The 27,815-nt window shown below is 41.8% G+C and overlaps 1 protein-coding gene across 2 annotated transcripts; it reads right to left on the reverse strand.

Annotated features, from left to right (window-relative positions):
* On the reverse strand, nucleotides 1–27,721 carry Gabrp (gamma-aminobutyric acid type A receptor pi subunit). Of its 2 annotated transcripts, XM_004637027.2 has the most exons (10): nucleotides 27,575–27,721; nucleotides 23,164–23,258; nucleotides 22,618–22,736; nucleotides 18,940–19,007; nucleotides 17,877–18,094; nucleotides 13,809–13,891; nucleotides 7,609–7,746; nucleotides 5,273–5,425; nucleotides 4,624–4,811; nucleotides 1–2,088 (listed from the first exon to the last, which is right to left on the reverse strand). In XM_004637027.2, exons 2-10 carry the CDS (start codon nucleotides 23,214–23,216, stop codon nucleotides 1,786–1,788), a joined length of 1,323 nt encoding a protein of 440 aa, XP_004637084.1. In that variant the 5' UTR covers nucleotides 23,217–23,258; nucleotides 27,575–27,721; the 3' UTR covers nucleotides 1–1,785. The 2 variants fall into 2 exon arrangements, with proteins under 2 accessions (XP_004637084.1, XP_023577535.1); XM_023721767.1 differs by lacking the exons at nucleotides 22,618–22,736; nucleotides 27,575–27,721 and having other exon boundaries at nucleotides 23,164–23,251.
* Nucleotides 27,722–27,815: the final 94 nt, after the last annotated feature.

The raw sequence follows: 27,815 nt of genomic DNA on the forward strand, positions 1-27,815 counted from the left end.
AAGAGCTATTAAAGGTGTATTTATTTCACAGTTTCATAGCTTTATAATGATCCTTATATAATAGCTTAAATGAGGTTTCATAGCATATATATTTTTAATTTTTTAAAAAAATCACAAATATAATTGAACCACTCAACCACATTCCACCGCTTTTAATTCCACTTCCCATGAGAAACATTGTGTTAAAAGGTGAAGTGATCAAACCTATAGAAACTGAATTGTGATAAATATAATTGCAAAAGGGATGAGGGCCTAAGGATGCAGAAAACTAAGGAAAATAAATGAGTTTTTAAAGCTGTGGCTTACTTCTGTGAGGAAGGGTAAGGCTGGACATTCAAGAGAGAAGGAAACAAAGAATGGAAGAGTCAGTTCTTTTAAGATGATTGAGACTAAAATGGAAGCCTTTTCCTGGCACACCCACAAATCACCACATTTGCTGCTTTTGGCTGAGGCTGGCCCTGAAGCCAAGGGAGACAAACTTGTATTAGGGTGAGACTGCTGTATTACAGAAGGCAGCTCATGGGCAACCTGCACGTGTGTTCTGCATCTTGTCCCACTGTCATTCAGAGGGCTCAGAGCTAGTATGCTTCTCCTCATGCAAGATGAGCTACTCAAAGTAGTCCAGTTCGAAGACCTGAGTATATAAGCAGGGCTAAATCTACCTGAGTTAAGTCACTTTAACTTAGGAACCACAGCTTGGTCTCTAATAAACATCATTCTTGGTCATTAGGGCATAGAATTAAAGTTCTGCCTGGAAAGATGCAAAGAATTTGCTGCTGGCAAGACATTTCTTTGTGTTAGAATATTAGAAACAGCAGAATAACACAGGATTCTCTGGCTGTGCCCATCTGGTACTTTAGTATTTTCCCAGTATGTGAGTGAAGATAGTAAATGATTGTGATCCTGTAAGTCCTTATGTGATAGACCATATCAAGACTCCTAGAATAAGTGAAACAAATTCCTCCATTTCCATTCTTGATGTGCGAGAAAAGGTTTTTACATTGTTTACTACTAACGTGCACATCCTAGTGAAGAGAAGTAAAGCCCCAAAGGCCTTACAGTCTTGGGAATCTATTCTATTTTAGAAAGAAGGAATTTACGTTTTAGAATGATCATTGGTCCACTAACATTTTATTCATTTACATTTGACTTTTCAAGGATAGGACTGACTGGAACTTGAGGATAATTCTACTGTGGTATTAAATAATGCTCTTTATTAAAAACTCACTGTGGTATTGAGCTGAGTGTCAGTGAATTGACACAAGCACACATCCCATTTTAATTAAAAATAAAAATTAGAAATGTTGCTCCCTAAATAGACAATAATGAACTTTATAAATACTCCAGAGTTTTGGTAAATAGTTTGTAGGACTACTTGAGTGGCTTTTGTATGACTTAGCAATAACCCCCGACACATGAGGAATACTCAGAAGATATGGTGTTTTCTTTCTCATGTTTTATGTGAGGTAAATGCAGACCAGGGAACCACTGGGCAAACAGTCACCTCGAGTGTGTTTGTAGCCCTGGGATCCATGAGGATGTCCTTCATAAAGGTGAAAGAGGATTGGGCTGATCCTTCTCTTATAAAATCCTGTACTTCTAGAAATTCTACAAAACTTAGAATCTCTAATGGTTGCAAGTTCATTCTTTGTAGGAAAATGCTTAGATATTATTTTAGCCATTTGTAGCACCATAGGGTTGTAGTGTACACTTGGTGTAAAATATAATTGACATCATTACCTTGTTGTGCTGAAGATCTGTGGCATGCAAAAGTCCAACATCACTTCAAAAATACATGTAGTATGCCCAGTAAAATACATTGGCTAACATAAAAATCAAAGGAAACAGGAGTTTAGAATATCGATCAACATTGCTGGGGTTTTGAATTGTGAAGTAATCAACAATCCTGCCCATCTTTTCTCTGAAGACAAACTTGAACTTGTCACTGGTTTTCATTGTCAAGTTGCTATAGTCAACGTTATCACCAGAAATTTCAATGGTGGCAAAGCTGATCTTCCGTTTAAAACTGGAGATGGAGCTGTTGATGATGTTAGTGATATTGACTTCTTCTGCTCCTTTCACCTTCCCCTAGTCCATAGACAATGTAATTAGCATGGAAAACTTGACTTGACAGAATAAATAAGTACATAATGAGCTAATGAAAAGTTTAGAGGCCTAAGTATTGAGCAATTAGGTTTAATAAAGGGTGACACTGAAAATCTCAAGAACAGCCTAGTAAGGCAGACTTGCAGTCCTGTTTTTCTGTTTGCAGCATCTGTAAAGCCCCAGTATGTAGGGTGGAGAGAATAACACTGCCCTCTCTAGACATGCAGCTCTCTAGACATGCAGGACAGTGTGCTAAAATAGCAAATGCTCAGCTTACAAAGTTGGCTTTAATTCTACCTGGTTTCACTTTTATGAAAATCAGGTTACCGTAATCCTTTTAATATTTGCTTTCTTTGCCTGCAAAATGGTGATGATATTAATGTCTACCTCATGAGATTGATGGAAAGAGTAAATGGTATAAATGGTGACATTCTGGTCTATTCCAGAAAGAGGGCAATAACTGATTATGACACAGAATACAAGTCAGCTGTGTCATGAGGTCTTTGACTAACAAGTAGGCATAGGGGTGTCCCCTAGAATTCTCGAGGGTTGTCATTCTCCAGAATGGTGAAGGCGATACAATGTGAAAAGTGCAATAATGCTAGAAAGAATGTGGCTCAGATTTTTGGCCAGGCTATTTATTATGAATGGGGTATTGGATGAATTAGCTCACTTCTCTGAATGGCAGATTTCTTGATAGTAAACTGAGGATAGTATTTGTACCCATTTCATTCTGTTGTTGGGTGGACTAAAATAGATATTGCTAGGTATCTAGGATACAGCAAGTACTCCACAGTCCAGCAGTATTTCTACAAAGAGCAAGATAAGACTTTTTGGAGCCTTCAGCAGACGATCTTAGTAGTTCTCTAAATCCCCTTTTGACAATCTGGTAAATATAGATTTGGGATATAATTAAACTTTTTTTCTTCTCCCTAAGAGAGCTTGTAGGGAGTAAATAAATAAAATTCATATTTTTTATTCAGCTGGTATGCATGTTCATATGGCTTTGGTGTTTGGATAATAAGACTGTGTTAAGCACTTTTCACAATAGCCAAACACAAGGGAAAAGAAATGTTTTGGGCCATTGCCATCCTTCATTTCCTTGCTACTAGATTCAGTATAGTCCTAGCACATTGCTAAAGCTGGAAACCTATTCTGCACTGAGTCCGTATTGTTTTCTTGCTTGTTACATTTAGCTTTAGCCCACTAATATTGATCAAATTTTGCTTCTGAATAACCCCAGGGCTCCATAGGGCTATAAAGAGTAATAGTTAAGAGGATGGTTCATTGGTTCCCTGTAAAAAGGAATAAAGTAAGGGCCTGCAATATAGCTCAGCAGACTAAGTGCCTGCTTAGGCAAGAGTAGGGATGGGCGTTTGATTCCCTACACCACATGCAGCTGGCCTCACCCCCAGGAGCTCTGAGCTTGCCACTGAGACTGGGCATGATAGCGCATGCCTGTAATCCCAGCACTGGGGAGGCTGAAAACAGGAGGACTGCTAGGAGTCTAAGCTATGTAGTGAGATCCTGTACCAAATACATTTTTAAAAAAGGAATGAAGTGTAAGGATTTAGAGCCAAGAAGTTTTAGGTTAGGATCCCAGCACTGTGTCTTAATATATGTGTCTCTCTGATGCTACCTACCCTCTTGTTCCTTAAATTCTACAACTGAGAAAATGGAAATAACTTCACTGGGCTGTTATAAGCATTTAAAATGGGTATAGTATTTGCAAAAGGCTTGTTACTATGTCTGTTGCATGTAAATTGTAAATAAATAATAACCATTATTTGTTCTGAGAGCTGGACCATGATGCTTTACTCTTAAATAATGAGTCTCTCCCAACAAGCAAAGAAATGTGGCAGCTGAGAAACTTCATACAATTTAATTTTCTTCATACAGTTTTTGGTAAATCTCTACTAAGAAAATATAATGCAATAACTGAATTAAATAGGAATTAGGTATTAATCTGAAACTTTTTAAAAAATGTATGTAGTACAAGGACTACAGCGTCTCACTACAGATTGGACTTGTAGTGATTCTCCTGTTTTCAGCTTCCCAAGTGCTGGGATTACAGTCGCGCATCATCATGGTCAGTCTCAATAGCTGTCTCAGTGTGCCCCAGGAGTGGGGCAGGCATGGCACACCAGGGATTGAACCTGGTCCCTGTGTCTGCCTAAGCAGGCTCTTTAGTTTGCTGAGCTATCTGGGCTGCCCTTAATCTGAAACTTATAAATAGCTGATCATGTTTGATTTAATATTGGATTTGTCATGGACACTTGTACTTGTGGTTATAATTTTATGTAGACAACAGTTAGTTTCTGCCAGAAAATTAAATGTATTAATTTTCATTGTATTTGGTGAAGCAAATGGCCTTTTTCAAAGGTACCAGGCTTCCAGATGTGTCCACATGAGCAAAGATGAGACACACCGGACCAAAGTGAATCACTGGGGGACAGCAATCACATTCAGCACTTAGTGCAAGTGACGGATGATAGACGAGGTCCTAAAAGTTCTTACCCTATCTTTGGCTGCCATCTGCTGTAAGGAGCTGTAGTGAGCAACAGCATATTCCAGTAAGGCTCCAAACACGAAGCTAAAGCAGATCCCCAGGTACACGTCAATGGCCTTTATGAAGCAGTTGGTGTTGGGAAGAGATGTGCGGGACCCGATCATCAGTGTGGTCATTGATAACACAGTGGTCACTCCTGGGGAGATGGGCAGGAAATATTCGCATATTGGTGGCCAGTTAACCCTTCCCCTTGTCTCCATTCACAAGCATACAAGGTGAAGACAAGACTCAGAGATGGAAAAATCTCTCATTCTGAAAAATCAGTGACCTTCTGGAACAGGATTGATTTGTACATTTTGTATACTTACGAGCTATGTAGTTTTCTAAATGCTTTGCCTTTTATCTTCTCCTTAGAGAGAAGTCAATAGAGAAAACAACAGACAATGGACCATAGAGTCACAAATTCTCTTTTATGTGCCACAGTAAAACAAGTTTGAAAAGGCAGTACTCCTAAAAGTAGTCTCTCTTTCTATGTGAAAGAATCTCTTAAGAAACACTTAGAATTTTCCTGTTGATATCAATGAAAATAATGGTGTAAAGAAAAAATATATAATCTGCTAACCCAGATCCTAGTAATCACACATTTGATCTTCTTACCAATGCAGGTTCTTGCGGGCACAGAATCAAGGGAGATCCAAAATGAAATCCAGGATAGCACCACCAGGAAAGTGGAAGGAACATAGGTTTCCAAAATGAAATACAGGACATTCCTTCGAAGCTCAAATTGCAAGACCAACCGTGTATAATTTCCTGAGAGGGCACACAAGCAGATGAAATCATGTCTGTTCATGCAGTGGCATTGTAGTTACCTGATGGAATGGTTTCATTGTACCATAGTCATATTAAGCCCTCTGTTATTCCCCACAAATCTAGTTAAATAGGATCTGTCCTTTTCACAAATGACTTGCTGTTGTGTGCAATGGGGTTCACAGGGTGCTGCCCTTCATCCACGCTCTTCTTTTTATGCTTTTCTCTAGCATAAGATTCCTCCAGTCTTGTAATCCATGGATTTCCTTGGTGTCTGCCTCACTAGACAATGAGTGTCACCCATGGGGGTAGGCTCTGCCTCTTACAGTTCTGCACTTACAAAATAATTGTGTAATAAATATCTATTTAATGAAGATTGCCTGAGACCCTTCCTTTTTCAAGATTACTGTGGAATGGACCTAATAGACTTACTAAATATAATTTAATTTCTGATGATTCCAGAGGTATTCTGGATCTTAAGGTACTTCAGGACCATCTTTAGGAAATTACCAATGTATCTTAGATGTGGATATCAGAACCAGTAGAGACCTGTCGGTAATTCTGTATGACAAATAGGCCATTGTGGCACAAAACATGGACCATGGACTCAAGCACCAAGCTCTGGTGCCACAGTGTTTCTTGGAGGAGCAGGTGAGCTGGCCACAGACAGAGCAGTAATGGCCATTTCAGGCTGGTGAGATAGTGAAGGGGTCAGCCTCTAGGAACAGAAGCCTGGCTCAGAAGAGAGGAGAGGAAAAATAGGAGAGTAAATGAAGCCATGATCTCATAAAATATCTGCAGAAAGAAACATTACTAGAGAAATACAAAAGTATGTAATTTCAGGGCTTGATGGGATTCCACAGAGATCAGAGTTTAGTATTTTACTTTATTGGTGAAGCAATGGAGACTCAAAGAGTTTTTAGTGACTTGAATAAGGACATGTAGTTGATGTTAGAAGCAAGATTAAAAGCCCTATATTTTGCTTTTTGGTCCAGGGATGTTCTACTGGTCAATACTCTCTGTTTTAATACTTTGATTTTGAAAATCAATTTTGAGTTGGGCATAATGACTCAGGTCTATAATCCCAGCATGCAGGAGGCTGAGGCAGGAGAATTGCTGTAAGTTCAAGGCCAACCTGGGTGACATAGTGAGTTTAAGACCAGCCTACCTCAAAAAACAGAACAACAAAAAAAGTCAATTTTGTACGAAACACTTAGAGCCAATATTTGATTAAATAAGGACTCTCTTTTGTATTTAAAGTAGATACATGCTACCTGTAATTACATAATTTGGACATCTGAAGCAATATTTCTGCATAAATACAAATTGGAAATTCAGAGTTGGTAAATGATCATAATATAAGTCCAGTTTAACAAACTTTTTTTAAAAAATAAGGTGTATTCATTCATCCATCCATTATTTTTTTTATCCATCCATTATAAAAGTAATGAAAGCTAATTGCTTACATTTAGGAAAACAACAAAAAGAGAAACAATCACATTTCCTTCTAATCTTTTTTCAATGTATAGTCTTTAGTTTCTAATTTTTATTCACGATCTTGGTATATGTATGACTTTTAATGTCATCTAGGATCAACTAGAGTTCATGATAATTTTTCAGGCTAAAGATATTGTTGAGGACAGGTATTTTTAAAATATTATCATGAGAAATGGGAAGGAAATATCAATTGCTTATCTATGAAACTGTATCATTTAGATAATACCTATCTAAAAGCACTAAAGACTAAAAGATTCAACTCTGGGAAATGACATGAACAAGTAATTCTTCCTGCCAAGCTTACAATAATTAGGTGTTCATGCTGTTGGGAATTGCTATTGTCTTCTGTAAGCTCTGTTCTTATTTTGATTCCGTAGTGGCAGAGAGCCAGTGTGCTTGTTAGAAACATGAGTGAATTTTGTGCACGAGGAGGTTCAGAGTTTGAATAGTCACTAGCAACTCTCCGGAAGTAATAGTGCTGGCTTCAGAGGTCCTCTCTTTGATGGGCCATTTCAACCTTAGGTGTGGAGTAGGTAGAAGGGCAGATCCCTACTCTACCCTCCACTCCACCCCACTTAGGATCTGTTGGACCCCAAAGGGGTAAAGCCTAGAGATATTTGTGGCTCAGAATATGACCCTCCACCCTGGTTTAGTTACTTTTATTTTGTACGATTTCTCACACAAGTTACCTGTCTCTTGCTGGGACCTGGTGACTAGCGTGAAATAGCGCTGTATGGTGTACTGAGCAAGTCGCAGGTTTTCCAGCCCACGCACAGAGTCATTCCCTCGCAGCCAGATGAACTCTACATCGTTTCCATCATACCCCCCTGACAAACACAACAGTGCCCTGGTCAGTGCAAGAATGTTGGAGATTGGATTGTTCAGAAACATGCTATCATGTGGAGGTAGTATGAGTTTTACCCTGATAATGCTAAGTGCAAAGATGATTCCATGTAAAACTTGGCATGACTTCTCAAGAGCAGCTGCAATGTCTATACAGAATGTAGTTGCCTGCCTGGTCCATTTGCCGTCACTTGAGAACTAATTGTATATGCTAAACACTGTCTAAACCTGGTGGATGATAAGCCTTAAAAATGGCTTCCTTCATTATGGAGGTGATATTTATTGAGCATATATCTATGACCACACAAAGTCCTATATTCAGGGCAGTGTAAGCTTTGATAGAGTTTCCAGGGAGTTTAGGACTGGCACGCTCACGTTAGTATAAATAAAAAACCAAAACAAAAGTCCTGCAGCCACTTTACTGACATCTGTCAAAATACATGGTGGATAAGTCTCTTAAATTGTTTTGGTAATATAGCTGATGCTAGTAATAATAGTTACCTTTTCTGAAACCTTTGAGTTGTCTCTTAAATTATGTCTTGCAAATTTGCAAGGTAGACATTTCTGTATTTCTTCAAGTCTAAGGTGGATATTATTTTTTTTCTGAAATTGGGATGTATCTTACAGTCTGCACGGAAAATAGACCTTGAATTTTTCCTAAAATGTGATTTTTCAATAAATACTAGGCTTAGAATTGAGGAATTATAATATTTTCCCCATTTCATTCTTGAAAACTCTCGGATTCTGAGGGATCGCACAACTTCTTCAGGATAACAAGGCAAGTAAGAAAGCTAGCACAGTACCTCAGGAAAGTTTAATCATAAAGCCCATGGATAATGCTGATAACAATTGTAATATCTATCATTTAGCAAGCAATTGCTTCCTAAGTGCTTTACAACATTATTGTTTCATTTAATTCTCAACTATCTCTTTGAAAAGATATGTGAATGGTTAATAAGCACACAAAAAGATGTTCAACATCATTAGTCATTAGGAGAAGTCAAAGCAAAACCACAATAAGATACCACTTTGCACCCACCAGAATAGCTGTAATAAAATAGGCAGATGATACCGAATGGGGAGGTCAGGGAGAAGAAGGAATTTCACTGTTGGGGAAGTAAATGGTACACTCATACTGGAAAACAGTGTGGCAACAACTTACAAACTGAGACATAAATTGACCATTTGACCCAGAATGTCACACTCAAGGTTTCAGTCCAAAAGAAATAAAATACTTGTAACACATTGAATGTTCCTAGTAGCTTTATCTATAATAGCCAAAAAATACTAATAGACCAATTGTTCATAAACTGATGAACACACACACACACACACACACACACACACACACAGATGCCCATGCATGGGTGTCTTCTTTCAAAGGTCTGTGACATTGCAAAAAAAAAAAGTACTGATAGCATTTTACAACATGTATAAACTTGAAAAAGGTTTCGGCAATTGGAAAAAACTAGATGCAAGAGATCACATATTGTATCGATTCCATTTACATGAAATATCTATAAATGACAAATACAGACAAAAGTAAATTAGTGGTGCCTGGGAGCTGATGGTGGGGAGGGAGGGTGACTGCAAATAGGCACAAGGGGTTTCTCTGGGGTGATGAGAGCGCTGTAACGGTACAACATGGGGATGACTGCCCAACTCATGCGTTGGATTGTATACTTAAAATGGGTGAATTTCGTGATATGTAAACCATACCTCAATAACATGTCTTAAAAAACAACTCATGGAGCCAGAGGTTGTTATGTTTTTCACTTCACTGATAAGAAAACTGAAGCCCACCAAGGTTAGTTATCCAAGCTTATGCAGCTAAGGATGGGCAATGGGATGTATGATATTCAATACAAAAAATATTGCTTTTGTTTTCAGTGGCTATTGAGAAATATAATGAAGCATTGGCTTCAGTGTGTGGCAGTGAAGGTCGAGTAGGGCTTTTCTTCCCCTTCCCTAAGGCAGATGTCATTAGAGGACTTTTCAGGGGAAAATTGTCCTTGAGCATTGCTTTCCTTTGGAAGCACGCAAGAATATACAAAGCTACTGTCTAGCTGGGATCCCAAATAAATGAAGATCGTCTATTCAAATGAGAAATACACGTTCCTATTTGGACATTTTGCTTCCACAACTAGGAAAGACTCACAATTGTTACATTATTAACCTCTGTCCATGAATGAATGTAGGAAATTGTGGGAAAGTATCAGTTCTTTTTTTAGAGATGGCATATAGATAAACCCTTAGTGAGGTTTCTGTACCCAAATATCTGGTAATAAACATTCAGTGAATACTTCTTCTGCTCATTTGGGATGGTGTTTGTGCAAGCAGAGAGCTGAAGTTTCCAGGAGAATCTTGCTTCTGGGATTTGAGACAAGCCTAGCCACAACACATGGAGGGCATTTTTTTTTTTTTTTTTCATGAGGGATTCAAATGAATTCTGTTTTCAATAACCATAAATTTTATTTTGCCACTAAACAGCTTCATTGCTTCAAGAAGATTCCATGTGTATTTAATCAATAAGATAATTAATCTTTAATTAAATGCCTGCCTCTGAAAAATAGCATCTGCCTCATAATATCATGTTTTCTTTTTTTGTCTTTTTGATCAGGGTCTTGCTCTGCAGGTCAGGCTGGCCTTGAGCTCACTTTGCAGCCCAGGCTGATCCTTCTGTCTCAGCCTCCCAAGTTCTGGCACATACTCCATACCTAGCTCTTCTGATGCTTTACTGTCCATTTGTACAGAGTGTCATCATCTCCAGAGCTTAACTCAGCAGATCCCAAAAAACTATGCTTTGGTGCCTTGTTAAGTTATGTCTGTAGTGTTATTTTCCTATCAGCAGTGCTCAATTTTAAAGGACATTTCAGAGTGGCTTAGGAAAAACACGGGAGATTGCTTATCAATTCCAGGGAATTAATTGGCATACAGTAATTTAGAGTTAGTTTTATTTCCATATCATAAAATGGCCAGGTTTGGCACTGCTGTTCTAAATTATGTTTATCAAGTGATTTCTTTTAAGGATTCGAGGTATGCATGTGATGCCAATGATTATTTGTGCATCACCCTCCTTTTTTTTTTTTTGGTAGCTCTAGGTATTGAACCCAAAGTTCTACACTCTCAGATTCCATTTGCCTTTTCTAATTTCCATTGTGTTTCTTCTTGCTCCTATATCTAAGCCAAGTACATTCTACACTTGCCCCTTTAGCCAACTTCAACTGATCTCTCATGTCTGATTTCAAGTGAGGCTTCCTCTAGGAAACCTCTGACTCCCTTAAGCTTCCATAGTGTCATTAAGTTTTAAAGTTACCACTTATTCTTTCATAATTATTTAAGTTCTATACCCTCTGTGGGAGGTTAGGCTCCTGATGACTGGCACATCATTCTTATCTCTGTGTTGTAAACATCAGCGTCCAATACAGAGTATAGTAGTCACCTCATTGTTAAAAGAGTAAGTTGAATGGAGGTAGTGAGGCCGACAGATGGGACACAACTACCCACAGAGACTTGTGAGAGGCTCTAGTGGGAAAATATGTAGAATCAGATTATCAAAACCAGTCTGGCTGGGGAAATAGCCCAGTGGCATAAGTGCCTGCTTGGCAAGTGCAAGGTCTTGAGGCAAGTTCAATCCCCAGTTTAAAAAAAAAAAAAAAGAGTCGAAATATTTTTCTTAGGACACAAATGGAAGGAAAACATTGGCCTTGATCCTAAGTAATGGAAAGGAACTGATGTGAGAATATGTTTGGGACAATTGTGTAAAAATCACATGGTGATTCAGTTTAACATTCTGGCAGGATTTAGGGAACTCCAAACAGACATCATGTGGTTACTCAATTTGGGAAAAAATAATGATAACAAATGGGCACCAGGGAAACTGAAAAGGAGTTATTAGAAGCTTTTCATTATTCCCTTACTGCTCTTTAAAATCTCTTTTTAGTGTATTCAGGAAAAATATATAGCTCAAAACACAAATAAGCCACTGAAACAAAATCCTTGCCTGACCCTCCAGCCCAGTGGAAGGGCTGAGTTAGAGGATCTTCAAACTTTGTACTACTTTATCTGAATGCCAGTCTAGAGTTGCTATTTCCCTAACTGGCTCCTTTGAGAAAGTGCTAAGTAAACCATATGAGTGTCAGTTTTTATAACCTTATGGTTATTTCCCCAGCCAAACTCATTTTAATAGTCTGGTTCTACATATAAGGTTATCTCAGGATTGTGTGCAATGTATCCAGTGGAGTGGCTAGGATGGGGTATGTCTAAAAATATGGTGAATGTTTACATTTCAAAATCTTTGTTACAATAAAAGCCATATTGCCATTAATCCTCATCAAAATAGCCCTTGTCACCTCAAACACAGTTATTCAATAAGTCTGGCCACTTCCAGGAGCATTTTGGGAAGCTCTTCGAGTGAGTATCTTTAGTTGTGCTGTGATAGCTACTTGATGTCCTAAATCAATTCAGAAAGTTTACCCTTTGTGGTCATTTTGACTTTAGTGAAGAACGAGAAGTCACATGGTACCAGATGAGGTAAACGAGGTGAAGGGAGACACACTGCGACGTTTTCATGAGGCTATCTTTCTGTGGGACAGCACTCAGGAGCCATACTGACCCTACTTTTTCATCACACCTTGTAAAGGTGCTCACAAAAGACTTTCAGAATTACTTCAGAAAGCAACAAAAATGATAAGTATATTACAAGTCAGGGAAAGTATTTTGAGGGCAATTAATGAGTGTGTTTTTTACTGTAATCATTTAAAAATTAAATATTCAGGGTAATTTTCAATCACCTCTTGGTAATCAGCAACTGGTACATGGATGCCATAGGATTTACAGGAACAGAATGTGTGCTTTTGTTATCATCATCATTGTTAAAGATGGGAAAATCATTTGGTCAAGGAGGTCAGAGCCACAGGAGATCGAGGTTATAATATATTTTGTTGCCTACTATTAGAAAAACTTCCCTATTAGCTTTCCTACTTCTTCTGTAGTAGTCAAGTTTTCCCAGAAAACACAATTCTTTTGCACTAGCAAAAAGAAAAACACATTGGGGCTTGGGGATATAGCTCTGTGGCACAAATGCCTGCCTGGCAAGTGTGAGGTCCTGAGTTTGATTCCTGGTATCACAAAAAGAGAAAAGAAATCCAATAAAAAAGACCAGCACTTTTGAAGCCTTCTAGAACTCAAAGGACCGTCCCTAAGTGCTTTTTCTGACAAATGGAAATCACAGTGGTAAAAGGTCCATGCGTTCTTCACCAGCTTTTGTAGGGACCTGTATTTGATTTGATTTTGGTAGAGCAAGAGTGAATAGGTAAAGATCCATGCATCTTTATCGATTGATGAACAACCTGGAATCACAGACCCTTTGAGGTTGAGTAGCCAGATAGATGGCATAAATAAAACATCGCAAGTTTGAGTATCAGGTGCTAGTCTTAGATCCATTTTCATCAAGATGTCTATAAAATAGAAATACTTAAGAAACAAGATTCTAAGGTTACATATGTTTGGGAAATGCTATCAGTCTTCTTTGGCATTTCACCTGGAATTAGATTATTAGAGCTTCTAAAGAGCTCTGAAGTAAAGAAGCTTAATATTTTAGACTTTGTGGGCCATACAATCTCTGCCACTCAACACTGCTATTATAATGTTTTAATAGTTATTGACAGTATGTAAATTAGTAGGCATGATGGTGTTCCAATAAAACTTCATTTATGAAACATATGATGGACTGGACTTGGTATATAGGTATGGTTTCCCGACTCATGGAATAGACCACTAACTACTTTTAATCATTTCCTTGTCTTGTCTACTTGCAGGTGGGTATGTTTAATACTAATGCATCCTGGGCCACCCAAAAAGTCTATCTTAGAAAGATTTTTTTTCTCAAAAAGAATCTAAATTTGCACAGGAGTACAAATAGAAGGCTGAATCCATTGTGAATTAACAGTAAATAAGAAAGGTCACTAGTTACTGAACATTGTGAATACATAGATCCAGGTCACCCAGGAAGTCACCTCTAGCAACCTGTAGGATGTATACTCACAGCTCTCCAACTGCAACTTGCATGTCTGTGTGTCCATGGGGTATTTAGACAGATCCATGTTACATGCGACAGTTGTTGTGATTCTAAGGAAAGAAAAATGGGTATTACAAGAGCACTGTAAAAAAATACACATCATCTTCCAAGGAATACTCCAAAAGGAGTTTTCCCTTGGATTCTTACAAGAAATAATCAGAATTCTAGTGGTTTTCTGTGCTAAACAAACCACTGAGACTCAGTTAAAGCTGGGTCCAGAGTGGAGGAAATCGGAAGCCTAGCAACTCAGAGGCAAGATTTTCAACAATGTCATAGAACAGACTCACTCACTGGCTTGTTTGAGGTAATCTTTTACATTGCTTTTCAATGCAATCTTTACAACAAGTCTATGGGTTCTGACACATCAAGTTTTGTTTACAGAATTCTAGTGTTTCTCTCACTGGCATCTTTAAACCTTTTGTGGAAAGATTAACATTAAAAAGAAACCAAGTATTTTTTATCTGAACAAGAGGAAAGATGGCTTAAAGGCACCCAGGAATCAGAGAGGCTCCATATATCACAGGCTCAAATGTAAATATTTCTTTGAGCCCCTTGATTGAGAAGGGCTACCTAGAGAATTGGTTCTCTGAGAATCACTTTACCATGCTCAGCCATCCAGATACTCAGAGGCCACAGAAGGCCCCCCTACTGCTCAAACTAGCAGCAGACCTTGGCATCATCCACATGGGTGCTGGTTTTCCAGGCTTCAGAATGCAAGAGTTGCACAGGCAAGGAAGGCTTTCATCCAAGTATCATAAGAAGATCTTGGAGGCCAGGAAATGTGTCCCTGGGGGTGGGAGTAATATGAGGAGCTTGAAAGTAGAATCCAAAGTTGCAGCAGAGAACCCAGGAAGCTGTAGATGTCAATAACAGGAAACTTCTGTTTCCTTTCTGTTTTCTTTCCAAGAAAAGCTGCAGGCATTGAGCAAAGGCGGTGCAAGACATAAGTCATGTAGGGTGAGAGCGCAAGGCAACAGAAACAGAGTTTCCCAAGTCTTTTGGACTCCATATCTTGTTCTACATGCTGAACATGAAATCACAAGATTTAATGTTTTCCCTGTGAAGTTTCCATCTTGATTTGGTCCAGTTCCTCTTATTTTCCCATTTTAGAATGGGAATATTTACCTGTGTCATTATATGTTGGAAGAATGTAATTTTCTTTTGGATTTTACATAAGCTAAGAGTTTGTCTTCAGTCTCAGAGGAGACTTTGGAGTGGGCTATTTAGCAGTGTTGGAACTGTTAAGACTTTGGTGACTTTTGAAGATGGACTAAGCTCCTTTTGCATAATGAGCCTTTGGGAGGCTGGGGTGTAGTATTATAGCTTAGCTCGCAAATGTCCCACACAAATCACACATTGGGAGGTTGTCATGACTTACATCTAGATCTTCCCTCCAAAATCTCATGCTTATAGGCTGCACAATGCCTTCATCATGAGTGTGTGATACTGGATTAGTCCACTAATTGATTTACTGTAGTTTTGGGTGTGAGTGATGAGCTTACTGAATAGGGAAGACCCACCTGGGGTGTGGGTGGTACCGAGCACAAGAATAAAGAAGGCTTGCTGCTTCCTGCCAGGCATGTTATGAAGTAGAAGTTTCTCCTCTGTCATGCATGCGGTCTTGCCTTGGAGCCATCTGACTATGGACTGAAACATCTACAAACTGTGTCATAAAATAACCTTGTCTCTAACTTGTGGGAGTTAAGTATTTTGTTCCAACAATGAAAAGTAACTAAGATTAGAGGTGAGGCCTGGTTGAAAGGGGCAGTTCATTGGTGGCAGGACCTGGAAGGGTCTCATCTTGGGCCCAGTTCCTCCTTTCTCTCTCTCTGCATTCTGGCTGCCACAAGGTGAGCCACTGTTCTCTGCCAAGCCCTTCCACCATGTTATTATTGACTTGGAGCCACCCAGCCATAGACTGGACCTACTGGAACTATAAGCCAACAGAAATCTTTCCTCTCATAAGTTGCAGCCATCAGTTATTTTGTCTCAGAAACAGTAAAGCTGAATAAACGCCATGCATAAACCTAGGTATGCTCAACTAAATGTCTCACAGTGGATATTTCAGTAAATTTTTGTTTTGTTTTGTTTTTGAGTCACACACTTTTAATAGGCTCTTTTATTTCTTAAAAACTGTGCCAGTTGCTTTAGGAAGTAGATGCAATCACAGCGCCCACTTTGCGGAAGCTCTCACTCTCTCGAAGGAGACAGGATAACAGTGGCTACTCTATCAAGTATTTGCTGTGAGCCAGTTTCTGGTCTAAGTGTGTCATACATATAAATCTTTGAACAGCTCTACAAGGTAGGACATATTATTTTTCTTATTTTATTGCTGAAGAAATTGAGGCCCAGAGGGCCAAGTAAGGACACAGCAAGCATTTGTGCCCTAATCTGACTAGAACCGGGCTATTAACTTTACCTATTGTTTATAACCCCAACACATGACTGATTATACTGTGTGGTGCAATGAAGACAGGTATACATGTACATATACACACATATGTGCTGTTGAGATATGTGGAAGGGGGACATTAATGTTGGCTGGAGTTGGGGGGTCAAAGGAGAGGTCTAGTGAGGTTTCTTGAGAGAGGAGTGGGGGGCCAAACTGTCTTTACAAACTTTGGTGCTGCTGTGGCATGTCCAGAAGTTTTGTTCTTTATTAGCTCTGGCCTTGCTTTGTGACTTTAGACTGATTAAAGGCCAGTCCCATGAATGCTTGGTTCCTGGCCCCTAGCCCCTGGGAGCATGAGTGTACATACTGTTTGCATAACCCCTTGTCAGGACGAGCTCTCCACTGTGGGCTGCCCCACGTAACACCCAGGGAACACTCTTCTTGTTGCACCAATTGTGGGCTCTATAAACAACTAGAAGGAAGGTGCTTTAGGCCTCAGGGCTTTGGTGGTGGGTGTAGGGGAGCCTGAGGCTGTGAGTGGTAAAAGCTTTGGGGCACCGCACCTTGATCTGTGCAAATGTGACTCATACACAGAGATACATTCTGGAGTTACCCTGTCCACAGAGCCCCATGAAAGAGTTCTTTGCATTCACTCTCTTTGGCCCTTCCTTTTTCCCTTGATCACTTTGCTCTGTTCTTCAAGACTCAGAATCCTCTGGAAATATCTTATAACATCGCCCCTAAAGCACTAACTCACAGTTCAACCTGTGTTCCAGCACTCAGAACTTCCTTCGATGTCCTGATGTCCTTTAGGATAGTATACTTTTTATTTTCTAATCTTTATTTTTAATTTTTACTTTTTTCTGTATTTAGGACAGGGTCTACAGGGTGTTCAGCGTCTCACTAAGTAGGTCCGATTCCTAGTGATTCTCCTCTTTACAGCTTCCCAAGTGCTGGGATTATAGGTGCACACCACCATGCCCAGTCTCAACAGGCATCTCAGCACACCCCAGGGGCAGGGCCAGCACAGCATGCCTGGGGATCGAACTCCAGCCACTGTGCTCTGCCTAAGCAGGGACTTTAGTCTGCTGAGTTATCAGTTATTTTCTAATCTTTTTTAAAAATTATGTACTTGGTACAGGGTCTCACTATGCAGCTTGGACTAGTAGTGACCCTCCTGTCACAGCCTCCCCAATTCTGGGATCACAGGCATGCACCACCATGCTCAGTTTTGGGATGGTACAGGGTACTGGGGATTACAAGGCTGGCACAGCATGCAATATCAGGGATCGAACCTGGGTCTTTATGCTTGCCAGGCATGTGAGTAGACTGACGAGCTATCTCCCCAGCCCCAGGGATAGCATACTTCCCTATTTCCTTCTCACTAAATGTCCCAACTCCTCTCTCATTTATTCAGCTCTGTATCTTCAAAGTCCAGCACAATGCCTGCACAGTCAATGCTATGGAGCCAGACTGGATAGAGAAAGGGCCCTTCTGTTATGGAGACAGGACCTAAGTGGGCAGGAGCATAAGTATGGACCTCAGAGAGGTGATTTTAGTGTGAGTCAGAACTGCTCAAGATGTCTGTGCCTTTTCTTCCTACTGCTTCCTCTCCAGCCCCACAGTCACAGGTACCTGCTTACCTGAGAGCATACAGGACTGTGCCATTGGAGAAGAGGCGGATGAGCCTATTTCCAACTGTGACTTCATGGAGGAAAGATGTCTTTGACTCCACAATGTAAGTGTCTGGCACCCACAAGAACTCCACAAGGCGTGCATCCAGAGTGAAGCTCTTGTTGCCTTCAAACACCAGCCGTGGGTCTGTCCAGCGTTGCCGGAGGTATATGGTGGCAGTGTAGTCCTTGAGGGGAGGCAGGGAATGGAAATGAATGAGTGTGGTAGTGGTGGGTCTCCAAAGAAGAAGAGGAAGAGGAGGAAGAAGAAGAAAAGGAGGAGGAGAAGGAGGAGCAGGAGGAGAAAGAGCCATATTTTCCTTCCCTCCCAACTTCCACTTAGGTCAGAAATACACAGACACGGGTGATTGTAGACATAGACAAAGCTATGTCATGGGTAGTTGCTTATGATAATATGGGAACAGACTGTTTTATTTATTTATTTTGGATAATTCCCACTTCCTCAAGGGCCCCATATTCAGGGCCTTGAACTACATTCCAGGTGAACTTATGGTCCCTGAGATCACAGAGGGCACAGAAAATTCCTAAGGTTCAGACTCATTTGTCCAGGACCTACTGGAAGTGCACAGTGGGTCTTCACTGCCAGCGGCCTTCAGGGCACCCTCACCTTCCCGATGTCATCTTGTGAGAGAGGTTGACTGAGAGCAGTCTTTAGATCATAACTTCCACCAGTTCATCTCCCCTCCTGTGTCTTCCCCTCTTCAAGGACCACCAGAGAGCCAGGCTTCCCCACTACTACTACTACACCTTTATTCTTTTCCCAGATTTTAGTTCTAAATGTTCCTACTTCCTTCTCTGGTTTCTCTCCTTCTGGCCTCTGAGTCTACTTTCCTCCCTGTTTTCTCTGTTGCAGAAAACCTCTTCTATAAGAATCCTCCTCTGCCTTGATTTGGGGGCGGGACCTCCAGCTTCTGTTATTTCAATGGGGGGGTGTAAGTCTTTTCACTTTGGGGGTAGCTAGGAAGTATATCCCCATTCAACACAAGGAGAGGGACAAAAAGACAACACGTACCATGTTACTCTCTGAAATACTAGAAATACTTGCGATGTCCAGAGTTAGTGCTATCTGAACCGGTTCTCCTAAGAATGAAGAAAAACCAGAAAGACAACCTTGAAACACAAACCTATCTTTCTCTTCCCAGCCATCCATTTTAATCCCTGCCTCCCCCTTAGGACCACACAGCCACCACATACATTAGTACCCTGGGAAAATCTCTTAAATATTACAAATGTAAGGCCAGGCACAGTGGCACACACCTTTAATCCCATCATACTGGGAGCCTGAATCAGGAAGATTTCAGATTTGAGCTCAGCCCTGGCAAATTAGTGACTTAGAAAGACTCTATTGTGAAATAAAAATAAATAAATAAAAAGGGCTGGAGGTGTAGCTCAAGGTAAAAGCCCTGAGTTCAACCCTTGGTCCAGAAAAATCTTCAAAAGTAACCCTTAATTAGAAAATAATCTAAGCTATAAAAAGCAAGGTCAATTTCTAGTTTCTCCCTCTTAAGAGCAATTATTGTATAAAGTATGCCTCCTTTTTGTATGAAAAATGTGTATACATACACTGTTGTCATAATACATAAGAGGCCACACCATTATTAATTAAGAATGCAGCAGTAAAGTATTTGCTACTTCATTAACAGAGGACATTTCCTGTGATAGTTGCAAGGGATTAATCTCACAGCATGTGCTCGAGATACGATAATCTGATTGTGGGCAGCTGCTTTTTCCCCTTGGCTTGACTAAGTAAATTTTGTACAAGAGGAAACTGAAGACTGCTCATGGCTGAGTTCTCGTGGGTTTCCTGACACTTCCCTTCTCTTCTTGCACTCTCCAGGAACCCTAAACCATTTAGAATTCCAGAACCTTCTTCTGTGCACATACCATTAGGCCTCAACACTAGAGCCTTGGCTGATGGATCAGACTGCAGAGAACCAGTCTTAGCTCTAGAAATGGAAATGTGGTGGCTACCATTCTCAGATGCCCAGCAAGGCCAGGCCAGGACCACTTGTTCCTCTTTAGGGCGGGGATGTGGAGGAAAGATGCAGAGGGTAGACCATGTGAGTTTAGACCACAGCTTTGCCACACCTTAGCTCTGTGATTTGGGAAACTGGGAAACGTTACTGAATTCCAGAGCTGCAGTTTTCTCCCCTGCAAGTGCAAATAATAGTGGAGGTACAATACGGTCAATAAGAGGGTTAAAATGAGGCTAGAGGAGGGATAGTATCTCTGCGAAGTGACAGCAAGAGAGAATGTATCTGAAGTCCCTTCCAGAATGTGCTTGGAAATGCCACCAGCATGTGGCTTCCAGTGTCCTCTCATCAGTGGCATTTACCTTTCATCCTCCCAGTCTTTCATAAACCTAGCTAATGCTTTCTCTGCTCACCCTGTTAATACATGCAATAGCATGCATTTGTGATCAATAATATTCAGTGTGGCAATGTATTAAGTAGGAAGAGAAGAGGTGGACCACCATAGGAAGTTTGGAAACATCTGTCAGGAATTAGACAAAGCAATTTAATTGTTAATCTAAGGAAATCAAGCCATAGATTGTAGGTAGGAATTTAGAAATGAAGTTTTAGAGCCAGGACAACCATATAAGATATTTGACTGTCAATCTTTGGTGAGAAAGAGGGGATCTTCGAGGGCAGGCAAACCCTGAAAGCTATTGAATGGCTTTCCATCCCTCTAAGCATCAAAGTGCAGCATCTTAAATCAGAACTTGGTGTCAGAGACAAGTGTTTGAATTCCGTGTTGCCTATGTAGCAACCTTGTGACCTCAAATGGATTGCTAAACCTCTCTGTGCTAGTATATTACTTGTGCTGCTATGGTTTGAATGTCTGTTCCCTCCCAAACTGGGGTTGAAATTTAGTTGCCATTATAACAGTGTTAAGAGATGATTAGACTGTGATGTCTCCTCCCTCTGGGTAGGACTGGTACCAGTGCAAAAGGGTGAGTTCACCCCCTCTTGCTGTCTCTGGTTCTCTTCCTCACTGCTATGTGATAGTGCAGCAGGAGGGCTGTTGACAGGTGCTGGCGCCTTGATCACAGACTTCTCAGTTTTTAGAACTGTGAACCAATACGTGTTGGTTCACTGTGAATTTCCCACTCACCAGTATTGTTATAGCAGCACAAAACAGACTCAGATAAGGGCTTGTCATGGAGGCATGATTTGGGAAGATACAGCATCTATTTTCAGTGTTGGGAATACAATGTATTGTCAATCAGTTGCCTCCCTGAAGAGTGCAGAGTAGAAAGCACAGAAGAGCTCTGTCCCACTGTGTACGTGTGTGTGCATGCATGCGTGCATGTGCGAGTGTTTCTAGATAGTCTAGTGCAGTCTTGACTGTGGTGGTGTCTTTTACTAATTAGAACTAGTTCTTTCTCCTCCCGGCATGAGAAAGTAAACTGTGCCACTAGGGGGCAGCGTCTTCCTAACAAAGAGGTCAAAATCAGCTCCTCCTGGGTCATGTTCCTTAGAGCCTGTTTGCAAATCTTCGGTCTGTGGCAACCAGTCCCTTAATATTCCTATTGAGGTCTTGTGTGTTTAGGACCTTGGCATGTCAGCAGCTGGATATACAGTTTCAGGAGTGATGGGGCCTCTGTGGGCCACCAGGCTGCCAAGCCAATGCGACCTCATTTAGGAGGTAGAGTACAAAAAAGGCACCAAGCAAAACCAAGAACTCTGTGCCCTAGTTTTTTCCCCAAGGTGGGACTGGGCCTTACATTCACTTAGGTCCCCTCCAGGCTCCCTCTTCTCAGCATGATCTCCCTGCTCAAGACTCTGTGACTTGTTGGCTAAAGAGCAGACAAACAAACAGGGCAAGGTCCTTGTGATGGTTTGTGTCTAGTTGTCCCCCCAAAGCCTCATGCAGTCTGGAGGCAGCTTCTGGAGTTTGTGATTGATTATTGTTGGTGTGGATGCTGACCTGCCCTGGGGCAGATAATTTGCATTACAATGTAAGGAGGGACGAGAAGCTAGCTGCTTGAGCTGCTGCTACTCCTCTTGAGCACTCTCTTTCTCTTTGCCTCCATCATGAAAGGTTGCCCTCTGCTATGTGCTACTCCGCCTTGGACTCAGCTGAATATGGACTGAAACCTCCAGTAACTGTGAGCTACCTTTCCTTCCTTCAATTTGGGAGTTGGGTATTTGTCCCAGCAATGAGAGAAGAGTAACTAAGACAGTTCTGATTTAATTGTCTGAGGCTTGAGAGGCAAGAGCATTTGTTGAGTGGACCTCACCAAGTTATTCACAGCTTGCCATTAGCATTGAGCAGGGCCAGGGAAACCCAGGGGGTGTGGAAGTTCTCTAAATTCCTTGACCTAAGAACTTAAACCCTGACTGGGTGGCCATGTATCTCTTAGATCTCCAGGTAATGTGACTGCTCTGGAATCTATCAGCACCCTTGCTCTGAAGCAGTGTCACCCATGGGCTGTAGCCAACTGAGGTCTGGAACACAGCAGGGGCACTAAACAGTGCTGTTACACCCAGAGGCCCAGAGCCCTGTACTAAATAAAAAATAAATTTAAAAAGAAAATCATTGGCACTAATTGTCATTATTATCAATCTTTAAAAGTGCCTGCATCAGAACACAGACTCAACCTCCCAAAGCCTCTGAAGCTTCTCGTGTATTTTGTCTCTGCTCCTATCCTTTTGAATTGAAGTGTTGATCCTGAGGGAGAACCTACCACCAAAACTGGGCCTGAGGAATTTGTTGTATCCTGCTGTGAGGTTCTCAAAGCCAGGCAGGGAAAGCTTGTCATTTCTGCTGGTCTCAATATTGAACCTGTTCCCTTGGACACAGATTCTGAAAAAGAAGATGGTTTTTGTTGCATTTGTTTATGAATAAACATGTGTAGAGATGTCAGTTGAACTTGTCTTTGCATGTGTGTTGTGCCTATCCACCACCAGTGACTTCCCTAGGGGAAAATCTTGATTTTTAGCTGGTGAATTGGCATCTCTGTGCATTATCCATTTGCCATAAATCAAAATGTCATAATCATCTAAGAAATCTGCCAAGTGTCTTCTCAAAAGACACCAGTGATTCAGTCACCTACAACAATTTTGGAAATGTTCACGCTGTACATGGAATAAATGGGAGGAGGGAATTGTTCAGTGCTTAGGAAAGTAGACGGACTGGGTTATAAGTCAGTAGAAAATACTGCTACCTCTCCCACCCCACAGCTGTACACAAAGCAAATCATCCAAGGTCATTTTGAAGTAGGAGAGCTTACCTTGGTGTAAAGAGGCTCAGACACATGAAGATCATGTGGAGAGTATAGCTCATGTTGAGGAGCTGTTCACAAAGAGGGGTTCCTGTAGGAAAAACCTGGGGAGACAGGTGGGGCATGGAGTCAGGAGAGAACCCATGAGCTCACCTATGGCCAGCTTGGCCACTGCTTGTGGAGTCAGCAGGAGCAACATTTTCCCAACATGTACGGGAAACACTTTTTCCATACTTGTTAGTACAACCTTTGCTTCCTGCCTGTCAGTCAGGAAAAGTTTGTCATTATGGAGGATAAGGTTTATTTAATTCCACCCCAAATAAAGGCTGAGACATTAATTAGACAATGGTGCACTGTAACCAGCAACTGTAACCTAACCTACATATTGGAGAACCCCTAGGTTGTTCTTACATGCACCTTGTCTTGGCACCCCAGCTCTACATTCTCCTGGTCCCAGCCCATTGTTTACTTGAGTTGAGGGCTAGGAAACAGGTTGTTTTCTCCCCTTATGCTCCTAGTTTGCTTGTGTGGTGGGAAGGTCAGACAGGTCTTAAGGGGAAGAAACTGGGTCATGGAGAGGATCCTGTACTAGTGGATACTGCAGGCAATTTTGAAGCCAGGGAGGGCTGCATTCCCCTCAGCACTCTCTTCTTGTAGTAGCACTGGCTTCAGAACTGCACTTTTGCTTGCCTTAGGACATTTGCTTCTCTCATGACCTTTCTGTCCTGATCCTGGGAGCCCTGCAACAACGTGGCTGGTGTGATGTGTAGTGGGGATAGGCATGGTCAGGGTTGGCCTCCTCAGATGTGAGCACTTCTGTCAAGTGTCCTCCTGAAAGCAGGAGGCAGCCAGCCAGGCCAGCCTCTGGTCGCTTCTGCTTGTGGCGGCAGAGCAGGGGTTCTCAGGTTCAGATGCCCTTCCTAGACACACCCCATCTGGGCCATACCATTCTCCCTGGTAACCTCAGGAAGCCAGGCCACTTTCTAGAATCTAGCCATTCTGGAGAATTGGTCAGATCCAGTCATTCGTAAAATAATATTATGGTACTTACAAGACCAGTACAAGAATGAACTTCAAGATGTAAATCCCAATGATGCGTCAGTGTAAGTTCATAGGTTAGAACAAGTGGAGCCTTCTGATGTGGGATTAAATAGTGAGGCAGTTGTAAGTGTATGAGGGGGCAGGGCTCAGTTTTACTGGGAACCTACAATTGCTTTAGAAAAATAAAGTCTATTTGAAAAGACAAAATACAAAACAAAGGAAATGTGAGTGCCTCCCCCACTTGTCCTCTCCAATGTCATAGTTCAAAGATATTCACTTACAATTATTTTATCCAGATGCGCACATGCGTGTGCAGACACACCCTCCCCATATTTAGATATGCTTTTATATAAAGAAAAACTTAAAAAGCAAAATGAGGGTGATACTATGCAGTTGTTTGTTATGTATTCTTTCTCACTTAAAATATCATACACACTATTGAATACTTCATGTGTATTTACCTGTGCTACACACCTCTAAAATCTTCACGCTTCTTTGGCTACTACTATTCTCATTTTACAAAGGAAAATCTGAGGCTCTGAGAGGAGAGGACACATTCCTAGAGTTACCTAACAAGAGCCAGGCAAAATTAAATCTAAGCATGGTGACCCAGGTCCTTAGTCACTGCCCTATGGAAGATGTTTTTTTCTTAAAAATTAGCAACACCTTTCCAAGTCAGCTCTTCCAGATTGGCTTCATTCTTTTCTGTGGTTTTGATGTATCTTATAAGTTAAACATGCTACTATTTGCATATCTGTGGTGTGCTAATTATAAAGACTAAATTAAATTTCCAAAGTTTTTATTGTTACAAAATCAGTAATCAACATGCTGGACATATGTAAACCCTTATAATTCTGCACTGTGTCCTGTTTTTCCATCTCAGCCCTTTCCCTCTTCTTCTTTTTTTTTTTTTGGTGGAACCAGGGATTGAACTCAGGCCCTTGCACCTGCCAGGGAAGCGCTTATTCCATTGAGCCATCTCCCCGGCCCAACCCTATCCTTCTTGCTCATCAAAAATACCAGCTGATGGCAGAGGTTCAACCTAGTGGTACAGCACTTGTCTAACATGCACAAGACTCTGGATCTGACCCTCAGCACCACAAAAAATAAAATAAAAAGTCACATATAACTTCAGGTGGCTAGCAAGGCTTTACTGGCCTGGCCTGAAGTTCATTTAAAAAATAGCAGGGTATAAAGTTAGTAGCATAAACCTACCAGTTACCACACTGATACTTTCTTCTTGAGTCCTCCCCTAGTTCCTGTCCTTTCCCTTGTCTCCAGCTCCAAGTTCCACTGTGGGCTCCCATGGACCATGTATGGGTTGCATGAGTTGAACAGGCTCCTCCCATGAACCTGACCCACAGTCCCTGCCCTGTGGGGCAGAGAGACACACATGAAGTCACTTGCGATGTCCTAGACCATGTTCTCATTCTACACCAGAAGCAGAGGCAGGAGCATAGCTAGAAAGTGAGTGATCCACGCTGCTGGGGGAGGAAAGGACAGCACTAGGATGCAAACTGCAGAGACAGTCACTTGATTCTTGCATTTGGCAGCCAGACTTGGGGTTAGGGGCACCCTAGATGTAAGACAGAAGAGTGGACGTCATCTCTATTACTTTCTAAGGAATTCCCACTCAGTCTCTTCTCCCAGTTTTTGGTATCTGCAGCTTCTTAGTCTGTCCTACATAGTCTCCTCATTTAGGGATAGTCCTTAATTTCTCCGTGTCCTAGAGGAACCCATCTTTAATCAGGTAAGTTGGAGAGCTGTATAGTTTCTAGCTCCAAGAGTCCTATTGAATAGACTATTCCCAGTGGCTTGAGAGAAAATGTTTGGGCCATGGGCCACTGATTCCAAGAAGCTTTCAAGGTGCTTCAAGCTCTGAGAAGATTTGCCCAAGCTAGAAGGGAAAACGTAATTCCCTTCCTGTCCCGCAGGCTCTGTTAGGCCAAGCATGTCTCACTTTATTATAGAGGAAGAGACACGCCTGCTAGATGCTAGGTGCCATTTAATTTCATGGCCATGTGGTTCATGGGTGGAATTTCAGATTTGGGGTGGGTTCAGTGGAGGTCACACAGTTATTAAGTGGGCACGACTTGAATCTATGTTTCCCAGGCCCCTATTATTTGTACTGCCCCTAGGAGGAGACTCGGAGCTCTCCACAATAAACTAAATTACAGTTGGCCCTGTTCCTTAAGCCAAACCCGTTTCTGGGATAGAGTGTTGCACCCACTGTATCTCCCACGTGACGATTGTGGGTTGGCACTATCTAGCCACGCAGGCAAGGAGTCATTTAGTAGGTGGAGATTTATGGATTGGTTAGCCTGAGTGAGGGCTCAGGCCGCCAGTTTTAGATACAGGTGTTGGAAATGGCTTTGAGCAGAGAGGTGCACAGTGCCACAAGAGGGCAGTGTCCCGAAGGCTGTTGATGGGGCGGCCACTCAGAGGCTCTGCCAGGAATCATCCGGCTGCTACACCTGCTGATCCACTGTGTGCAGAGGCGCCACTTGTCCCCCGCGGGCTAAAATACCTTTGGTACTTGCTTGTAGCTTGGACTCAGACACACCTATAACCTTTTAGACCCTTAATTTCCCATCTGAAATATGGGAATAAAAAAATACTACATGCACATCAATTTCCATCTCCTCTTTTTTTCCATGTCTTCCATGGGGAACTCAATAATCCCACCCTGAATGAGAGAACTCTAAGCTCAAGTTCTTTGTAATAACCCAGAGTGGGAACTAACTAGTACCACCTTAAGGAAGACTTAGGACACTAGGATCTCCAGGATCACCTGGTCTGAGAGCACTTTCCTCCTGGCCTGGCTCTGAGAAACAGAGGTGACCCCAATGTGTGCAGTCTCCCCTCCTGTTGTAGAATCACCATTGCATAAATCTGGAGAAGCCCAGATGTAACACACCCAGCCTGTTTCTCTTTGGGCAGCTTCCTGGTCACCAGTCACTTCAGCAGAGACAGAGCCATTTGGGAAGCAGGAGGGAGCCTGAAATAGGCCAAGGTGAGGAAAGGACTTGGCGGCATGAATCCTCCGCAAGAAAAGCAGAGAAGGGAAAAGGGTGCAAGATGAGAATTGTGTCTGCTGGTCAGGCTGGCTGGAGGTGCACAGAGGCAAGCGCTGCGGCTGTAGCATCAGATAGGAAGAGCTCTATTGTTGGGTCTGCCACTTCTTGTGAGATAGTATAAATTCTCCTTGAGGCTTAACTTCCTCCATTTAAAAAGGGAATCACTATAATAGGACTAGGGACAGAGTAAGTTCCTGACTGGGCCCCTTCCCTTCCTTTCCTCAGTGCCAAGGAAGGCTTCTATTTGGATCACCTTCCCTTCCCTCCCTCCAGGCAAAATGAGGGGCCAGGAGTTCCCTTACCAGGCAGCTGTTGGGGCTCTATTAGAGCTGGTGCGTGGGCCCTCTAGGCAGGGCTTTCAGGCAGCGCCTTCTCTTCTGGGTCCCCAGGATCCTCCTCATCTCAGTTCTGACCCCTTGGATGTGAGGGTGCAGCACTCTCTGGTGGAGGAGCTCACTCTTTGGCAAAGACAGAGTTGCTGAACCAGCTGAGCAGAAACAGGTGGGTGGAGCCTCCTGCAGCTCCTCCCGCTGACTGGTCCTG

This window comes from Octodon degus, unplaced genomic scaffold, assembly GCF_000260255.1.
Source record: "Octodon degus isolate 3935 unplaced genomic scaffold, OctDeg1.0 scaffold00085, whole genome shotgun sequence".
In the NCBI taxonomy this organism is placed as follows: domain Eukaryota; kingdom Metazoa; phylum Chordata; class Mammalia; order Rodentia; family Octodontidae; genus Octodon; species Octodon degus.